General features: G+C 37.9%; 1 protein-coding gene across 1 annotated transcript; it reads left to right on the top strand.

Annotated features, from left to right (window-relative positions):
• The first annotated feature begins 19,708 nt into the window (after positions 1 to 19,708).
• Positions 19,709 to 21,100, top strand: LOC125827308 (uncharacterized). Its single transcript, XM_049506619.1, has 2 exons — positions 19,709 to 20,878; positions 20,999 to 21,100. Exons 1-2 carry the CDS (start codon positions 19,709 to 19,711, stop codon positions 21,098 to 21,100), a joined length of 1,272 nt encoding a protein of 423 aa, XP_049362576.1.
• The last annotated feature ends 260 nt before the right edge of the window (positions 21,101 to 21,360 follow it).

The raw sequence follows: 21,360 nt of genomic DNA, 5'->3' as shown, positions 1-21,360 counted from the left end.
AAGTATGGAGTGAAACACAAAATAGCAACTCCGTATCATCCCCAAACGAGTGGCCAAGTTGAAGTGTCAAATCAGGAGATCAAGAGTATCCCAGCCAAGACAGTGAATGCAAATAGGACTGATTGGTCTCGAAAGCTTGATGATGCTCTATGGAAGTATCGCACTGCATACAAAACACTAATTGGTATGTCTCTGTATCAGCTATTCTTTGGAAAATCTTGCCATTTACCAGTTGAATTGGAACACAAAGCATTATGGGCATTGAAACTGGGCAAAGACTTCAAAAGAGAGAGTGGACCAGCTAAATGAGTTGGACAAATTCAGGTTCAGGGTGTATGAAAGTTCAACTCTTTTCAAGGAAAAGATGAGGAAGTGGCATGATTCTAGAATCCTTAAGAGAGAGTTCAGAGTAGGAGATTGGGTGCTACTGTATAATTCTCGACTCAGACTCTTTCCGAGAAAGCTCAAATTCAAATGGTCAGGTCCATTTAGAGTAACACGGGTGTTCATAAATAATGCCATTGAAGTCGAAGGTAAAGAGGGACCTGCATTCAAAGTGAATGGGCAACGCTTGAAGTTGTATTTTGGTGAATGCCAAGTGATTTCTCTGATTGAAGTGGTGTATCTGGAAGATGCTTGAGAGCACTTCCACGTCGTGTCACGACGTTAAATAAGGCGCTTCTTGGGAGGCAACCCAAGTGTTGGTATTTCAAATAATGTGTGTTGATTTTGCAAGTGCAAGAAATTATGCGAGGTGACGACACCATTGGCGGATCACCGAATCTGTTCAGCGATCCCGATCTCGTCCACCTTCTGGACTTTGAAAATGGAACTAAGATATTGGAACATTAGGCGGGGAAACTTCATCACTCGGTGACTCGCTGAAGTGATTGGGCGACCCGACTTTCCCCGCCCTTTTACCCCTGCTCTGATGGCCTAACCCAATGGATCATTCGGCGAGGTTACAAGTCCATTAGGTGAAACGCAAAACGGTTCGGCAAACTCCTTCAATTCTACCTTTTTGCCCCTTCCTGAACTTGTTGCATACTGGAAATATCAGCGATTTCCAGATCATTGGGCGAATCGCTGAGTCGTTCGACGACTATCACATTTTTTCTCCAAATGGGCACCTAGTGAAGATTTCTTGTCACCTTGCTTTACATGTTTACACATCAGTAGTTTATCTTTATTTTTCATTTTTTTGTATTATCTGTTCTCTACTCATATTGGGGACAATGTTGAGTGCTTTTGGTGGGGATGTGTGTTTGGCCAGTCAGTCCCTTGCTCATTAGAAAAAATTATTTACTTGAGTATCGGTTATGATCAATACTAATGACTTGAATAGTGCTCTTAATCAAACAAAAATGAATGCGCCGCTACGATGAGGCCAAATGAAATTGCATAGACAATGTGTGAACTTTGTGCATCTCGTTGTAACTAGTTGATCATCGAATGAGTCTCTTGTGCTAAACATTGCACACTAGCAAAAGTGTGGAGTCTTGTTCGAGATTGGTACCAATGCCTTGTGTGATGAGCTTACCGTGAACCTTGTGTGATGACACCTAGAATTTTCCCCATTGGTCCAGTTGACTAAGTGATGCAAGCTCTTGAAATGATCTTAGGAAACAATTTTGAAGAGTGAAACAATTTGACAATATACCTTTTTTGTGGCCAACCTTGTGAGTGTGTGAACCTTGCTTGAACTCCCCTTTTGAGTCTTATACTTTTCTTGGAAGAAACTTGATGCAATTGTAACCCTTTTTTATCAATTCACCTATAATCCACATTAAATGTGGTTTGTTTGAATAACCAACTTAGGCCAAAAGCCTAAGTTGGGGGTGTGGTGAAAGGAGAAGGTAAATCAACAAGTGCAAAGAAATTCCCCTTTGATACATGGTTTTGAAAAATATGGAACCCCTCCATACAAAAAAACTAGAAAAGAAAAATGAGAAAGAAAATAAAATGAAAAAGTTGTGACATAAAGTTGTGAAAGTTGCAAAAAAATGGGGTGTCCGGTATTCCATCAAAAGTGAATAATGGGGTATATTTTGAGCATGAATGAGAATGATGAAGAAAAGGAAAGAAAGTGATTTTCATACTACATTTCATGAGGATAGCAACCACTGAGCCTAAATGACCATACCTTTGCACTCAACCCCATTAGAAGCCTTAAAAACACCTTTTTGATCTTGAGTGAGCTGAAGCGAATGTTGATTGGAAAATAAGGGCAGACCTATGGGTGAAGTCATGCATGTGTTCAGTTTTGTGAGTGTGAGAGTTGCATGTTATTCCGGAACTATAAAGTGTTGAACCAATGTATGTGAACATGGAATCATCTTTGTGTGAGGGCATTTGAGTACCTTTGTTGAGCTTGAACTTGCATTTGAAGCAAGTATTGTGAATTTGAGCATCTTTGATAATGGTGAGTCACAACTTGAATCTTTAAGTGCACAATCGATCCTTGCATGAGTAAGTTGAGTCTTGTTGTGTGCATTCATGATTGAGTCTTTTGTAGCACTGTTTGAAACATCCTTTTTGAACTGCTGAACTTGAGTTTTACTTGAAAGCAAGCAAAAGTTTAAGTTGGGGGTGTTGATGAGTCCGAGAATTGGACTCATTTAGGGATTTCGTTGCATAGAATTAGTGTCCTAAAATACTCAATTGATGCCAATAACTGATGTAAACCCTTGATTTTCAGATATATGGGTTGAGGAACGAAGCTAGGACAGAAATGGTCAACTAGGATAGCACAAGTTGAAAAAAAGAAGAGGAAAAACAAGCCTGATGATCGTCGAGATCACTCGGCGAATCGCCAAGTTTCTCCTTTATCTCTTAAATATACAGAACTCTGAGATTGGATTAGGAGTAACTTTGGCGAGCAGCAGTTCCATTCGGCGTGTCGCCAATCACATCAGTGAAGGATGACCTCGTCACCAAAAGTACTGATGGAGATCGAGATAAATACTGATGGGCGAGTTAAAAGGCAAAAGGCACATCACGGAATGAATCGGCGATCCCGATCTGGCTCGCCTAGAATTACAGTGGTTGGACTAAAAAGATGTGAAGATGAGACAAAGGTCGATCGACGAGTCGCCGAACAGTCGGTGAAGCCCGACTTTTCTCACGATGGGTCCCAAAAAGCCACACATCAGACTTGTATAAATTTGTTTTTGCAAGAGAGAGTAAGCATTATGAAATTGTAAGGAACAAAAGATAGAGAGCAAAAACATTACTATTATTGATTTCAAGTGATTTTAGCAAGGTTTTTCATTGGGGTTTTGTAATATAGAAGGTTTAGTTAAGTTTAACTTTCGAACTTCATTTACCCAACTATGGAAAAAGTCGCAGGTATAGAATTTCATCTTTTAACTATGGTTGGCTAAAATCCCAACCTTGGGGATTTGACAATGTGACCAATTGTTGCATTTGACTAAATGGGTGTTATCGATTACTGATTTTTGGTGTTAATTTGAAGTGGGTCTGAATTGTTACTGGGGTTTAACTTCATTATTACATATTTATTGTAATACAGTACAGAGTTTTGTGCTTGCTCGAGAGAGAAGTACAGAGCCAACGTAGTAATTTGGCATCCTTAGTAGTGAGTCATGACGGTTTCAACTTGAGAAAGTGAAATCCAAGGTTCAGCCTTTGTATCTAGCTCGAAAGAGTGTATTTGATGAGAAAGTGGGCTGGTCGTCTTATGGATAGTGTTGAGGTTCGAGAGAACTCTACGGAAATAATGTAATTGTTCGAGAGAAAATTGCTTTGCTTATAGTCCATTCTACCCACGACGAATTAACATTATCGGTAATTATATACACCCATTAAGTTGAATTTGTAAATTGGTTAGTCAATCCCCCAAGTGATTTCTAGTTATTTGATTGGTCCTTGTTGATTGTTGAAGTGGGTTAGTAACAACATCCTGAAATTTAACTGTTAAACTCCTAAGTGTTGTGTTGTTCAGCTACAAGGGTCATTGTCATACTTTCGTATTTGAATTCAAAATAAAGCTACTCTCTGTGGGATCGATCCCAACTCAGTTGGTTGGGTTATATAATGACTAACGATCGTTGACACTTAGAATTGGATGAAATGTCTTTGAAACGTTAATCAGGCGCAACATGTTATCACTATTTAACTAAGGGAACCTCTGACTGTCAAGACATATCTCCCAAGAGTTGTAGTGACCCCTCTAATCACTAGAAAGCCTAAATATTACACCAAAGCAATTCCATGGGACTATCGAGCTGACGTCAAGGGCAAGATGATTGATATTGTTGTGGCTTAAGGAATGACTAGGTTGGGAAGGTGTTATGCCCCGGAGGATCTAAATTGAGGAGTCCTCGGAAAAGAACAAAATCCAAAGAAGAATGTTATCGATGTTGAAGCCGCAGAATTTTGGAAGGAGATGCAACCTAAAGACTTTTCAGTCGAAGAGCAGCTGAAGAAGACGCCAGCCCACATACCATTTTGTCTCTGCTTATGAGGTCTGAAGCTCATAGGAATGCTTTGATGGAGGTGTTAATCGAAGTGAACATTCCGAAAGAGACCACAAGTAAAACCTTAGCTTCAACGACTGGACGAATAGTGGAAGCTAACAAGATTTCTTTCCATGATGATGAGTTCCCTAAGAAAGGGGTTGAGCACAACAAAGCGCTTCACATAGCGGTCAAATTTTGTGATAAAATTGTGACTCAAGTTCTAATTGATGGTGGTTTTGGATGCAACATTTGTCCTTTCACCACTCTGAGAGATTTAGGTGTGAATATGGGAGATATAAGGAAAGTCGTGTGAAAGTTAGAGATTTTGATGGAGCACAAAGAAGTGTCATTGGAGAGATCTATCTCACACTGCAAGTAGGGCCGACTGAATTCCCCATCCTATTTCAAGTTATGGATATGTCATCCAACTACAACTTGTTGTTGGGAAGACCATGGGTTCACATAGCGAGAGTGGTTCCTTCCACTCTTCTTCAATGTGTAAAGTTTGAGTGGGGTCACACAGAAGTTACCTTCCACGAGGAGCTTTGTCACCCCATTCTTTATGTTAATTCTATCCCAGTCGCCGGCGAGTTAGACAGAGCCACTTTTCACACTTTGGAAATCATGCAAGTTGTAAGGGGTCAATGAGAAAGCAAAGCCAACATTTACCTAAATCATCTTTCTTCATTGTACACTTTCATAGCTCCTCAAAGTGTCGTGTGGCCTATCCCTCTTATATGCCTTGTGCGACCCCTGTACTTTCATTTCTTAGGCCTCTGATCGCCTACCTCATTGTAATAGTCAGACTGCCTTGATCAATGAAGTTATGTTTTCTTCAAATATAAACTGTGTTTAAATCGGTCTATTATTATCAAACTAATTGCAACGTAGGCCTACCTCAGTCAAAAAGAGGTTCTATATTAGGACGTGTTTGAATGTCGCTAAATTGGCGTATATACGTGTTGCACTTACATATTTGTTAAATCTTTCAATATCTCCCAAACTAACATAGTTTCCCTTTTACTTTGTTTTCTTCTCTTTTTCATCAATTATTCCCAAAAGTACGTTGATTTGTGTTGACTTGCAAACTGGCTGACTCACGATACAACCTTAGATCAAAAGGAAAGTTGATTAATTCAGATGAGTTCAACGCTGCCGCAAACATAAAGATACTTATTGAGAACCCCAAAAGTTCTTGAAACGTAACACACATTCAAAATGAAGATAAAATGGTTCACATGGAGCAAGAACTCGAGATCTTGAGGGAAGAATTACGTCAAGTACGAGATTTGGCCAAATTGTCGGCTGCCACTTTCCCCACTTTCAAAATGCTTATCTACTTCCCAAAGGCTGACTTGCCTTCTGCCGACTTACCAAACCAGCCAGAACAAACTTAACATGCTCCTGCTCACGGTCGAGTTCCACCATCTTATCCAATCGCAATCAAGACCGTTCATGACCTCTCTAATTGCGACCCTACCATACCTACAATGCAGCAAATACTTGGGGCAGATGTCGTCGCTCCCTATAAGCCACACATTCCACCTGTATATGCCGCTGGAGCTCCTACCTTCACAACACATATAGGAGAAAGATGCTCGGTTGAAAGACAATGCATCGCTAAATGTCCAACTCCATGGTCTAAGAAAGGCATTGAAAAGCTTACAAGTCACTAGGGGAACAGAGAGCCTTAATTATGATGACTTGTCCATCCATCCAGACATTGACATGCCGCCAGGGTACAAACCACCAAAGTTTGACATGTTTGATGGAAAAGGTGACCCTCACGCACATTTAAGGGCATATTATGTCAAATTAGTTTGTGTAGGGAGAAATGAGAAAGTGAGGATGAATTGTTCATCTGTAATCTGTCTGGACAAGCATTGACCTGGTATATGCGCCAGGACCATCGAAAATGGCGTGACTGGCAGGAAATGGCTGAGGATTTCATGACTCGTTTTAGATTCAATACTGAAATTGCAGCCGACAGATTCTCATTGGCCAACATACAGAAGAAGCCATCTGAAAATTTCCAACAGTACGCACGACTTGGAGAACTGAAGTTGCAAGGGTGCACCCACCACTAGATGAGAGTTAGCTCTCGAAGTACTTTATTCGAGCTCTAGAAGGTATCTACTTTGACAAGATGATGTCAATGATGGGCCAGAAGTTCACGAAATTGGTCAAGATGGGAGACTTCATAGAGGAAGTTGTCAAATTTGGGAAAATTTAGTCTATGGTTGCATTGCAAGATGGAAGTAGGGCCATACATTCGGGTGCCATTGGCGTCATCAAGAAGAAAAGCGGGGATGTTTCAGCTGTCACTTACCAACAGGGAGGACCAATACCCGAAAAATCCCCAAATTATTGCACATACTTCATACGTCCCATACCGAGCATATACTATCCAACCCCACTATAATCCACCCCGAGCACCAGCACACCAAAATCCACAAAGACCATATGTCCCTGTCCAAGCACCAATCCACCAAAATAGACCAGCATATGCACCAAGACCACGTCCAATTCTCAAAGCTAGAAATGCTCGTGCTTACACCAATTGCTGAACCTTATGCCCAATTGTTTGAGAGGTTGAGGATAGTGGGAGTGCTACAACCAGTTGAAGGAAAACTTCCTGATCCAATCCCTCGTAACTGCGATGGAAACAACCGATGCGCTTACCACTCGGGACCCAAGGACATGATGTTGACACCCTATTTTGGCCTAACATTTTCAAAATTCTTAACTTTTAAGTTCTATTTATTTAATAGTTCAAAATATTTTTTATAATTTTAAATTAGTTTATCGATATTTATCATTTCCTGTCAAATTTCAGATTTGTTATCAGTTAATTTTAATTACATTATTTTTTGTCATAGCCGGTTGAATACGTTTAAATATTTGTTCATTTTGATTTAAATCATTATTTCTGTTAAATTGTTTTTTTTACATGTCATTGGTTACGTTCATTAAAATTTTTAATAGTCATTTTATTCATTACATCTGTTAATATTCATTTTGATATTTTACACAGTCTAGAAATTCATTCAAATATAGATAAGATTTCATACATAGATATTTTGTTAACTAGTGGTTTTAGCCCACGATTTTAAGATAATGGTATTGTGTTATAGGTGGTTTTCGATTCCCTATTTAAAGAATAGCTTGGTCATTATATTATGGGGTGGTGGATAAAATTTTAGGGGTAATTTTCAGATTTTTTTAGTCTTCAAAAAGTTCTCTTTTATTGTCCCTTATTTTTTCAGCAAGTCATCGGAGCTCCGCCGAAATCCGGCGAGTCCACCAGCCAAGACCCCCACTTTTTTCATTTTTCCGCTGCTATCACAACTAAGTCTAGCAAAGGAACCGGGAGGTGCCAGTTCCGATCCGTCCCGATCCGTTACCGGTTCTGTCTCTGTTCCGGCTTGAACCGATTAGTAGCAGGTTCGGGAGGGGTAACAGGACGGAAACTGGAATTTACCGGTTAGTCCTGGTTTCGATCACGGTCTGGTTCGGTTTTTTAAAAAAAAATTGTAATTAGCCGTTGTAAGAGCCGTTGGCAAACATCTTTTGGGCCCCACAACGGCTCTTTCACCCCGACATCTCCCCAAAGCACCCCCTACCCCCACAAACTTTTTTTAACACCCCAACCTTCTAAAAACTACATTTTCATCCTTTTTTTTAACTATAAATACCCCAAATCCTTCATTCTTTTCACTCACAAAAATATTATCTTCTACTCTCTCAACAATTCTCAAAAGTCTCACTCTCTAATCTCTCATTAACATTAAAATTATGAATTGGTCTTTGGAAATTGGAGCTTCAAAATTCAACTTTCAATTTTCGGCATACTCGTCTACTTTTTTAAATAGACGTTTGGTACGTTCGTTTCAACTCACTTTTTATTTAGTTATTTATTTGTTTGCATTTAATTATTTATTTTGTGAGTAATTAGTCTCTAATCTCTACTTATTTAGTTATTTATTTATTTAAAACTTTGCATTACATTTTCGTATTATATATAATTTACTCACTTTTTATATTTGAATATGGATTTCAGTAAAAATATTATTGAAAAGGGTAAAACAACCATAGTTAATTCGTTCACTAATTTATCTACCTCAATATCCAAGAAAAATAAAAAAAATGGTAGTACTTTTAATCTAAAACTAACAAAACTTCTCAATTAAGAATAAATACGGATGATTATACGCATGTTAATGAAACTGTTTTTAATATTGATAGTAATAGTGGATTAGATCCTTATCATGAACAATTACAAAGAAGGTTTGGTAATTTTGAAGAGGAATTACCTGAAGATGAGGAACATGATGGTGTTAATGATTATATTGATAGTTTTGATAATAATGTTGATGAATATGATGGTGATGAAACTGAGACAATTACGGCTACTACTCCCACTCTCAGTCCATCTTCCCCGGCTCCTGCTCCCTTTCGTTGTCCTACTGTCGTTCCCCCGTGCATCCTAGGCCTAAGGTAGAACGTGCTAGAAAATCAGTTGTGTGGCAATTTATGACTCAGAATGAAGATAAAACACAAGCTACTTGTAATAAATGTAAACATAGAATGACTCATAAAACTGTAGGAAAACAGGGTGGGACGGGACATTTGAGTAATCATTTAATGTCATGTTGTAAAAATGATTTTTTGCATAATAAAGTTGTAGCCGAAGCTAAAAAGAATGGTACCACCCTTCCTGAAACTGTAGGAGTAAGGGGCTCTAATATGGTCCAAACACAATGAAATCCTTCTAATGTTTCTGGCTCTAGTATACAACGGTCATATAGTAAAGAAAAAGATCTTGAAGAATTAGCTAAATTATTGTTGTTATGGGTTTGCCATTTAGTATTGCTGAAAATTCCGATTTTATTCATTATATTCAAATTGTGTATAATCCACATTTTAAAGGTTTAACTAGAAATACAATTAAAAAGGCTATCTTTGATTATCAAGCTCAACATTTTCAATATCTTCATTGTTTTTTTTCTTATAATAATTGTAAAATAGCTATTACTTCTGTTATGGGCTGTAGTGTAAAAGGTAATGATTATTTCACTATTACTGCACATTGGATTGATGAAAATTGGACTTTGCAAAAAAGAATTTTAGGTTATAAATGTTGTGAAATGCATAAAATCGGTAGTTATATAGCTCAAACAATTATAGATGTTTTACAAAACTATGGAATTTGTGATAAAATAAGTAGTGTCACCTTAGATAATGCTTCTAATAATACATCTGTTGTTGAAATACTAAAATTGTCTCTTTGCCTTATTTATATTGATGATTTTCATATTAGGTGTGTTGCACACATATATAATTTGATTGCTAGAGATGATATAGCAATGTATAATGATGGTTGCATAAAAGTTGAAATTGCATGTCATTTTATTTTTAAATGTCAAGTTAAGTCCAGACGTAGAGATTTTGAAAATCTTTGTCGTTGATTTAATCTCCCACCTAGAAAAAATCTAAAATTAGTGTGTACTAGATGGAATTTTTTATATGAAATGCTTGAAGTCGTTGATGCGTATAGAAAACCTTTACAAATGGTTTGGAATGCTCATAATTCAAATATGACATATAGACTTGATGATAATGATTGGAATGACGTAAAAAAAATTATAGAATTCTTAAAAGTTTTTTATCTAACTACAAAAAAAATATCTACACATTATTATCCAACTATTTGCTCTGTTTTACCTAATATTTGTGTTATTTCTAGTAAATTTTATAAATTCAAAAATAAACCAAGATTTGAAGAATATGTTAAGAAAATGATTGAAAATTTTTTAAAATATTTTATTCCTATTCCTCAAATTTATTTAACCGCTTGTTTGTTAAACCCACATTACAAAGATGAAGGTGCATCACGAATGGTTGATAAAATATATTTTAATTTGGGTATTGATAGTGAAGATGATGAAACACCTAGTTGTCAAGATGTTAAAGATAGTATAAAAATTGAAGCTAGAAAATTGTATGACTTGTATAATTCTAATAGAATGAATGTAGTACGTAATGAAGAGCCTCAAAGTTCTAGGAGTAGATATATCGAAGATGATCTTGATGATATGATAAATTGTTATCTTGAACTTTCTCATAATGATAGAAATGATTTTGATGCATATATTAATCAAAATACAGAACCTACTACTATTGATCTTCTAGAATGGTGGAGCAATCGCAACCAGGGATTTCCAAAACTTCAACCGGTTGCTCGAGATGTGTTAGCTATTCAAGCCTCTTCAGTAGCTTCAAAAGGCGCTTTTAAAGCAGCAAGATTTCAAATTGAAGAGCATAGATATTCATTAGCAGCAGATAGATTGGAGATATCAGTACTATTTAGAGATTGGATTAATGGCGAGAGAAGGAGTTATGGTCGTCCACCTTTACCCAAATTTGAAAATGACGTTGATGAAATAATGCAAGATTTTAGTGACGATGGCATTGATGCAATGGAGAAACTATCTAATCAACCAATTCCAGAACATGTTACTAGAGAAATGTTAAATGATTTAAAAAAAGACTTCCTTGGTAACATGAACTATTAAATTTAAATGTCTATTAGTATGAGTATGATAATTCGAGGTCTAATTCAAACAGAACCATTCCTAGAAGGTGGCTGTGTATATTAGATTTTTTAATACTCTACTAATATTTTGTAACTCAACTTGTACTATTTAATTAATATTAATAAAAGTATAGGCTATTCGACTTAATTTTTTTTATTATAATTGTCTTAAATTTAAATTTTCAAACTTTTAAAGTGTGAAATTTAAACTTTTATAGTTTTATAGTTTGAATTTAAATTTTCAAACTTTTAAAGGGTGAAATTTAAACTTTTATAGTTTATAGTTTTATAGTTTTAAAGTTTGAATTTAAATTTTCAAATTTTTAAAGGGTGAAATTTAAACTTTTATAGTTTTAAAGTTTGAATTTAAATTTTCAAACTTTTAAAGTCTGAAATTTAAACTTTTATAGTTTTATAGTTTTATAGTTTTAAAGTTTAAATTTAAATTTTCAAACTTTTAAGTGTGAAATTTAAACTTTTGTACTTTTAAAGTTTGAAAGTTTGTATTTAAAACTTTAAAAGTATAAATTTTTAACTTTAAAATTATAAAAGCTTTAATATTATTTGAGTAATGTTCCTATTTTTTTAATTTTAATAATTAATTTTAAAAAATCTATAACTGTTGGGACCTGATTTCCGTTCCGGGACGGGTATACACATTTTTTTTCGGAACTACCGGCTCCGGTACGATTCCGGCCCGTGGTTCTCGGTTTCGTTCCAATTCCGGTTCGTCCCAGTTCGATAGTCCTGGTTCCGGTCCCGTTGCCATGCTTAATCACAAGTAGCCCACAACAAGACCAAACGACCCCATTCTCCCCTTTTTCTCCGACCCAACACAACCAGAAACCAAACCAAACGAGACCCCAAAACCACAAGTTAATCGACCACTTCCCAAAACCCACAACTCCAACCACAGGAGCTCGCTGCTTCCCTTCCCCTCTCCCTGTCACGATTTTTTTTCTCCATTTTCGCACATCTCCATCAAGCTTCAAGCTCCACAGCCAACTGAACCCATTTCCCACCGTAAACCCGTTTCACTAGTCTTCTCCGACGATCAAAACTCACAACGAGCTATATCAAACCACCCTCACTCCGGAGAACACCCATGTCGCGAGACCAACAGCAACCATGAGCTTTCGAAGTCTGGTGAAACCCGTAAAACTCCGACGAGACATCTCATTTCCAAATCTGGCCGAAAAAGTGACAGCACGGTAACCCATACATTCTAACTATTTCCTGCTTATTTTTATATTAACTATTATTGTTGATTTGTTTCTCATAAAATTTTAGTTCTTGCTTTCTATCTCTGTCATATAATCTTAAGGTTTATTTCACAGATGATACATTGTTTAGCCATAGTCATGGTGGCTGTTTTTGCTCTAATGTTATTGTTATCATTTTATATATTTTTTTGTTGATTTAGTTTGAGAAGTTTGTTTTACTAAGCTTTGTGTTGCTCAGTATATTGTGGATTTTATTATTTTTATCCTTTTATTTATTAAACTTTCTTATCCACTGTTATGGTTTAGTTGTTATTATTTTATTATGGCAAAATGGTCTGGGAGGCCCCTGTACTTGTCCCAGCTTGTCACCTGGACCCTTCTACTCATGACTTTGCCAACTGAACCTTTGAACCCACTAAAACCCAACATTCTAAACCCTTTTTTCGACCTATAATCCCATGTGGCAAAATCAGTTCAAGTGTGTGAATTACACTTACTTTAGGAGCGTGAGATGCTTTTAAAAAGCCAATATCAGTCATTTATTGCCATCTTCCTCAAATTCCCCTAATTTCTTCTTCAAATATCCGAAATTTCTTCTCTTTCTCACTCGTTTATCTCTCTCCAAATTTCTTCACTCCAAATTTCTTCTTGTTCTCCACAATTGATCAAGCCCAGTCTATATTTTATTTTTGTCACCTTTTTCTTACTCGTTAATTTTTTTGTTCTTCACAATGACTGTTTTGTTTTTGCTATTGTGGGCATCATGTTGAACTCAAGATGTCAAGAACATCAACTATTCCAGGAAGAATGTTTTGGGGCAGTCAAAAATACTCAAATGGTAATGGATATGGATTTTTTTTATGGGTTGGTATGGCTAATCCTACATACCAAGAACAATACTACATGAAGAATCAATCAACAAATCTTGATCATGGAAGACATGGAAGGCAGGGAAGGCAGGTAAGGTATGGAAGACAGGGGAGATCGAGCATTAGTATTGATATCAGTGTTGTTGTGATTGTTGCCATTTGGTTTCTATCTTTTGTATTTAAGATGTCTTGATAATTTGAGTACTATGATAATGTAATATAATGTATGAAAATATCCAGATTAAGACTTATAATTATCATAGCAAATTCATAAGAAAAAATAACTTGTTTGTCATAGCAAGTTAACACAACAGTTAAAAATTAAGTTAACAGTGGAAAGTATCATAGACAATGTCATTGAGAATTAGCTAGGCAAAACATGAGTCTTTACTATGAAATATTATGTGTCTTGAGTGCTTGGTGTGGACTGAGTGCTCGTTTGCAACTTTGTTCTTGTAGCTGCTTTTGAGTAACTGCAGCTCTACCCTTCCACCTTAGTCCATTGGGTTTGTAACCAAGATCAATATTGGTAGGCACTAAACTCTTCAATGTAGCACTATACAACACTCTATCAATAGTTCCAGACTGTTAACAGACAATAATGATATTAGTTAGAGATTCTATAGAATCAAACTAAAGGTCCTTAAATGATAATACTTACTCTCTCTATCACACTACCATTTGCTCCAAATAGCACACCAAAACCAGCTGTTCTTGGCTGACAAGCCGGAAATAGCTGAGGATTTCATGACTCGTTTTAGATTCAATACTGAAATTACAGCCGACAGATTCTCATTTGCCAATATACAGAAGAAGCCATTTGAGAATTTCCAAGACTACGCATGACGTTGGAGAACTGAAGACGCAAAGGTGCACCCACCACTAGATGAGAGTGAGCTCTCGAAGTACTTTATTCGAGCTCAAGAAAGTATCTACTTTGACAAGATGATGTCAATGATGGGCCAAAAGTTCACAGAATTGGTCAAGAAGGGAGACATCATAGAGGAAGGTGTCAAAATTGGGAAAATTCAGTCTGCAAGTAGGGCCATACAATCGGGTGCCATTGGAGTCATCAAGAAGAAAAGGGAGGATGTTTCAGCTGTCACTTACCAACAGGGAGGACCATCCCACCGATACCCCAACAATCCCCAAATTATTGCACATACTTCATACGTCACATACCCAACATATACTATCCAACCCTACTATAATCCACCCCGAGCACCAGCACACCAAAATCCACAAAGACCATATGTCCCTGGCAAAGAACCAATCAACCAAAATAGACTAGCATATGCACCAAGACCACGTCCAAATCTCATAGCTAGAAATGCTCGCGCTTACATACTGATTGCCAAACCTTATGCCCAATTGTTTGAGAGGTTGAGGATAGTGGGAGTTCTACAACCAGTGGAAGGAAAACTTCTTGATCCAATCCCTCGTAACTTTGATGGAAACAAGCGATGCGCTTACCATTCGGGAATACAAGGACATGACACAGAAGATTGTTATGGTTTGAAGAACCAAATCGAGTCTTTGATAAAGAGAGAAGTAATCAAATGCACTCCAGCACCTCCCAATGTAAACAACAACCCCTTGCCAAACCATGACATTCGGGAGGTCAACATGCTTACTCTAGATGATGAATATGAGGGCCCGGACTATCCAAACATAGATGAAGCAAATGTCATGACATCTTCGACACAACATGTTATCGATGTTCAACTAAGGGAACATCTGATTGTCCATACATATCTCCCAAGAGTTGTGGTGACCCCTCTAATCTCTAGGAAGCCTGAATATGACACCAAAGCAGTCACATGGGACTATCGAGCAGGTGCCAAGGGTAAGACAATTGATACTACTGTAGCTCAGGGAATGACTAGGTCAGGAAGGTGTTATTCCCCTGAGGATCTAAATGGAGGAATCCTAAAAAAAAATAGAATCCAAAGAAGAATGTTACCGATGTTGAATTCACAGAATTTTGGAAGAAGATGCTGCCTAAAGACTTTTCAGTCGAAGAGCAGCTAAAGAAAACACCAACCCACATATCCATTTTGTCTCTGCTTATGAGGTCTGAAGCTCATAGGAATGCTTTGATAGAGGTGTTAATAGGAGTGAACATTCCAAAAGAGACCACAAGTAAAACCTTAGTTTCAACGATTGGACGAATAGTGGAAGCTAACAAGATTTCTTTCCATGATGATGAGTTGCCTGCGAAAGGGCTTGGGCACAACTAAGCGCTTCACATAACGGTCAAATGTTGTGACAAAATTGTTACTTGAGTTCTAATTGATGGTTGTTCTGGATGCAACATTTGTCCTTTCACCACTCTGACATATTTAGGTGTGAATATGTGAGATATAAGGAAAGTCGTGTGAAAGTTAGAGCTTTTGATGAAGCACGAAGAAGTGTCATTGGAGAGATCTATTTCACACTGCAAGTAGGGCCGGCTGAATTCCCTATTCTATTTCAGGTGATGGATGTGTCATCTAACTACAACTTGTTGCTGGGAAGACCATGGGTTCTTATGGCGAGAGCGGTTCCTTCCACTCTTCATTAATGTGTAAAGTTTGAGTGGGGTCGCAAAGAAGTTACCATCCATGGGGAGCTCAGTCACCCCATTCTTTATGTTAATTCTATCTCAATAACCAATGATTTAGACGGAGCCACTTTTCACACTTTGGAAATCATGCAAGTTGTAAAGGTCAATGAAGAAGCAGAGCCAGATGATACAAAATTCTCAGGTTCAGCAAAAATGGTTGCGTCAGAGATATTGAAGTGTGGGTATGAGCCGAAGAGTGGACTTCGACCCAAGTCTAATGGCATAGTTGAGCAAATCCAGCTGAAGCATCATAGAGGCACAAACGGACTTAGATATGAGCCTTCCTTGGGAAGAGACCAGCATGGGTCAAGCAAGACAATCTTTGTGCCAGAACAAGCTTTAATTCTAGATCAAGTAAGCGACGATGACATCGTAGAAGGAATAGGCAATTTTTTTGTGGCCATGGCCGAGAAGAATAAGAGATAAATCTCAGCAAATTGACCATTCGTGATGCTGAGCCTGGAAAAATCTTGCAAAAATGGACCATCAGCATGTCCCTGTTTCAACCAGAATTCAGGTAGTGTAGAAAATATGGTTTTATTTTTAAAATTCTCATGATCAAATTGAGGCTTGAATCATGCCTAATCTTTTGTTGCTTGCCTCTTCTAAAAGCTAGAATGATTTGAAATAAAAAGTCTTTATTTTTCTTAAAAATTGCCTTGTTATTTTAAATATCTATTTATTTTTACTTACCTTTTGCACTTTTCAGCACTCGTATTAATAAATATCCTTGTTCAATGGTTATGACATGTAATGAATCCACCGAGCAAGGTGAAAGCGATGAATAAGATCATGAAGAATACGATGAAAGCATGATGCATGAAAATCTACCACATGAGATCGAGCAAGTTTAAAGTCAGAAAAAACCCAATATGGATGAAACAGAGGTTGTCAACTTAAGAGATGAGGAAATCGTAAAGGAAACACGAGTCAGCATATATTTGGAGGATTAAATAAAGCAAGATTTAATAGAGTTGCTTAAGCAATATGTTGATGTATTTGGTTTGTATTACGGTGACATGCCAGCATTAAGCACTGATATTATCTCGCACAAATTACCAACTGATCCCACTTATATACCCGTCAAGAAAAAGACAAGAAAGTTCAAGTCGGATTTAAGTTTAAGGATCAAGTAGGAGGTAATTAAGCAAATTGAGGCGAACGTTGTGAGGGTTACAAACTACCTCACATGGTTAGCCAATATTGTGCCAGTGCCAAAAAAAGATGGAAATATCATAATATGTGTGGACTATCGAGATCTCAACAGAGCCAATCTTAAGGATGATGTCCCTCTTCAAAATATTCATATACTCATCGATAATTGTGCAAAACATGAGTTGCAATCATTTGTCGATTGCTTTGTATGATATTACCAAATCCTAATGGATGAAGATGATGCAGAGAAGACATCATTTATCACTCCATAGGGAGTGTAATTCTATAGAGTAATGCCATTTGGTCTCAAAAATGTCGGTACAACCTACATGAGGGCCATGATTACCCTTTTTCATGATATGATCCAGAAGGAAATTGAAGTGTACGTGGATGATGTTGTTATCAAATCCAAAAGAAGTTCAGATCAACTAGATGACTTACGTAAGTTCTTTGAAAGGTTTTGGAAGTATAATATAAAGTTGAATCCAACAAAGTGTGCATTTGGAGTACCCGCGAGAAACCTATTAGGATTCATCATTAGAAGGAAAGGCAGATAAAGGCAATCCAAGAGCTACCTCCCCCCAAGACCAGGAAGGACGTGACGAGTTTCTTAGGAAGACTGAATTACATCAGTCGGTTCATAGCTCAATCCAAAGTGGTCTGTGAACCCATATTCAAATTACTCAAGAAGGATGCTGCCACGAAAAGGACAGAGGAATGCCAAAAAGCTTTCGATAGAATCAAAGAATACTTGTCCAACCCACCAGTATTAGTCCCACCAGAACCTGGAAAGCCAAGGTTATTGTATCTATCTGTCATGGATAATGCATTCGGATGAGTATTAGGGAAGAATGATAAGACAGGTAGAAAAGAGCAAGCCATTTACTATTTGAGCAAGAATTTTCACACCATACGAGGCAAGATACACCTTGTTGGAACGAACATGTTGCGCTTTGACATGGATCGCGCAAAAATTTAGGCATTACTTATGAGTCCACAAGTTGGACTCATTTAGGGCTTTATTTTGATAAGAATAGTGTCCTCGAATGCTTATTCTGTCTGAATATCTGATGAAAACTCTTAAGTTTCAGGTATTTGAAGTTTTAGTACAACGATGGACACTTAGGCACAAAAAGGAACAAAAAGGGTGAAAAGAACAAAGAAGTTGAAGCCCGAGCATCCCAAGCACACTTGGAGATTCACCGAAGGGATTTATACTGCCTTTTGTTCCAGTACGCGAAGCCCTAAAGGAGAAGGATCAAAAAGGCAATGAAAGAAGTAGTCGGCGATTCGCCGAATAGTTCTGCGAAGCAGTACTATACCGCCTAATGGTCCAGAATGTGAAGATGTTGAAGGCAAGCATGAAATGGCGATGAGACAGACGAAGGGAGAGTCGCCGAGTCAATCGGAGATATCGACTAACTTCGCAGAAAGATCTACCAGCGCTATTTTCTGAATATTATAAATACTAAACTTATTATTAATTTTTAGAGAGTCAAACATTTATTTTAATTTCCAGAATTTAATAGTAATTTTGGAAATTTTTCTCTCAAGTTTGGAGAGGGTTTTTGGGTGACTTGAAGAAAGAAGAATTTCATTTTCCCCAAGTTGGAAGTGGGTCTTCTCCATTCTTCTTCCTTTGCTTAAATCAAGGTTTAATTTCTTATACCCATTTTATTTTACTATCATTTTAGGTATATTTTGTTATTTCTTGATGTGTGGCTAAAAACCCCCATTCTTGGGGTGTGATTTAGCAAATATACGTTGATATTATTGTTAGGTCTTGCTTGCTGATAGGTTAGATGTATTTTAATGGTGATTTCACCTAGTGGTTGTGGTTTAATCTAAAGGGTTTGTAGTTGCAAATACAAAGTCACCCATGTGTTTTCGGCTTATCCTAGAGGGAGGTCGCGAAACCAAGACCACTAGACTGATGGCCTAAGGAGTGGGTCGACACGAGGTTCAGCCTGAGAGGGTGAGCCCTAGTCCCATATCCTAACACTCAGCTCGAGAGAGTAAGTGGGGTAAGACGTAGGCTGGGCTTCATGCGGCAAATGGGTATCCGAGAGGAACGCATTTGAAACGGGGTAAGTTGCCTGGGAGGGAACTTGTTTCCATTTAAAGCTTAGCCTAGTCACTATTATCTTACAAATTTCTTTTCAAAAGCATGTACCCAACTACTTATCTCAACTTGTATTGTGGTCACACCCCAAAAACATTTCCCCATACTTGATTTTCTTATTAATTTTTTCTATCGTTTTACTACTTGCAACAAAACCCCCAAATCAATATTTGACACTTTCGTGTCACCCCCTTTAATTTACTATGTTTTCAATCGTTAATGTCTTTAGCTACGACTAGTTAGAGCTTAACTTTATTTTTCTATCAATTCTCAAAACCACTCCCTTGGGACACGACCCCAACCTTTAGTTGGGTTACTATACTATCGACGATCGTAGACACTCATACCGTAGGTTAGTGTCATTGGTCACGATAAGCATCAAAATGGTACCTTTACCGGGGAGTGGTGTTATTTGAGAATTTTTAGATTAGTAAAGTTCTTGTTCTTCTTAGTTGTAATTTACTAACTTAATTTTTAGTTTTGTTTTGATTGATTGTGTAAACATTTTAGAAAGTATGAGTGTTAACGGTAGTAACGGGAGCCAGGTGCGCCATCAGGACAACATCGGCAACCACAACGATGTCCAAGAGCCCAACATCCATGATCCACATCTCATGGGAGGTGTTGGAGCCATCCGTTTACCCACATAACGAGCACCATGTTGCAACTCTTGCAACTAAAGGGACTCTTCAGTGGATTAGCACATGAGAACCCACATGAGCATCTTCAAAACTTCGTAGATGTGTGTGGACCATTCTCGTTCAAAAAAATCTCGCAGGAGTCGATTCGATTAAGGTTATTCCCTTTCTCATTGATAGGGGAAGCGTGCAAGTGGCTAGCTGAGTTGCCACGTAACTCGATCACTTCGTGGGAGGAGTTGGTCATCACATTTAATGTGCAATTTTTCCCTCCCTCAAAGATGATGACTATTCGGGATAGCATCCAAAGCTTTAAGCGTCTGAATGGAGAACCTCTGCATGAAACTTGGCTCCGGTTTAAGAAATTGGTGCTACAATGCCCAACCCATGGTCTACCTGATAATGTGCTCCTTCAATACTTCTACCGGAGTCTAGACTCGGTAAACAAAGGTGTAGCTGACCAACTCTCACCCGGAGGCTTAATGCAGCAACCATATGCAGTGGCAGCTCAACTTCTCGATGGGATGAAAACCATCAACAGGTTGTGGTACACTCGTGAAGACCAGGTCTCACATGTCACATTTCAGCTATCTAAGGAACTGGTTGAAAAAGATAATAAGAGAGACCAAAACATGGCCAAGATCATAATGCAGCTTGACATTTTATCCAAAAATGTCATGAGAGCTGGTGCCCGTGGTATCAATGTTGTGGGAGTCGGGGGTGAAAATCCTGAGGAGATGAAGTTTGAATCCATGTATGATGAGGAAGTAAATTTTCTGACTAACCAAGGTGGAGGCTACCGCTCAAACTACCCAAGGCAAAGTGGAAATCAAGGATGGATTAGAGATGAAGGCTGGAAGGGTCGAGATCATGAATGGAGGGACCGTAATTCAAATTGGAAGGATGGGGAGAAGGATAGATATGTGCCTCCCCACGAGCATCAGAACCCAAAGGATTCGGAAAGTGGTAGGTTTGAGGATCTCCTTTCGCGAATTCTAAACAAAGTTGAAGGGTCAGAAAAAATGTTAAAAGGTATGAAAGAAGACGTTTCTACCCTCAGCCAGACTGTCACCTCTCATTCAGTTTCAATCAAACAATTAGTGACCCAAATAGGTCATATCTCGTATCATCTCAATCTGACACAACAAGGGGGTTTGCCCAGTGATATTATGGCTAACCCCAAGAGTGAGGTCTGAAGGTTAACTTGTGTCGTGCCGCGACGTTAACTGAGGCACTATTTAGGAGGTAACCCAAAACCATTTACTCACCTTTTGTTATCTTGATAAAATAATAGTGTGTTGTTTGTACAGATTGAGTTAGGAAAGTGCTTAAAAAATACATGGCGGGGAGCAACAGTTCAGTTTGGCGGATCGTCGACAAGTTTGGCATATCCGATCATTCCCACCATTTGACGCAATACATCTTAAAGGTTGAGTCTGTACAACTCGGTGGAGTATGAACTTTGTCGGCGTATCGCTAAACCAATTGGCGATCTCGATAATGACCGTTGATGCAATGCTTACCTAAACTTAAACATTGATATATTCGGCGAGGAAATTAAACATTCGGTGTTACGCTGAGTGATTGAGCGAGATCAACTAACATCGCCGAATGAGTAGAAACTGGATGGTCACAAGCCGCAGGTTTAAAAGTTCTATTTCATTCACTTTCT

The sequence above is a fragment of the Solanum verrucosum genome, unplaced genomic scaffold (assembly GCF_900185275.1).
Source record: "Solanum verrucosum unplaced genomic scaffold, falcon-dt-bn FXZP01000106.1, whole genome shotgun sequence".
NCBI classification, from domain to species: domain Eukaryota; kingdom Viridiplantae; phylum Streptophyta; class Magnoliopsida; order Solanales; family Solanaceae; genus Solanum; species Solanum verrucosum.
This window is presented reverse-complemented; position numbering and strand designations above follow the sequence as displayed.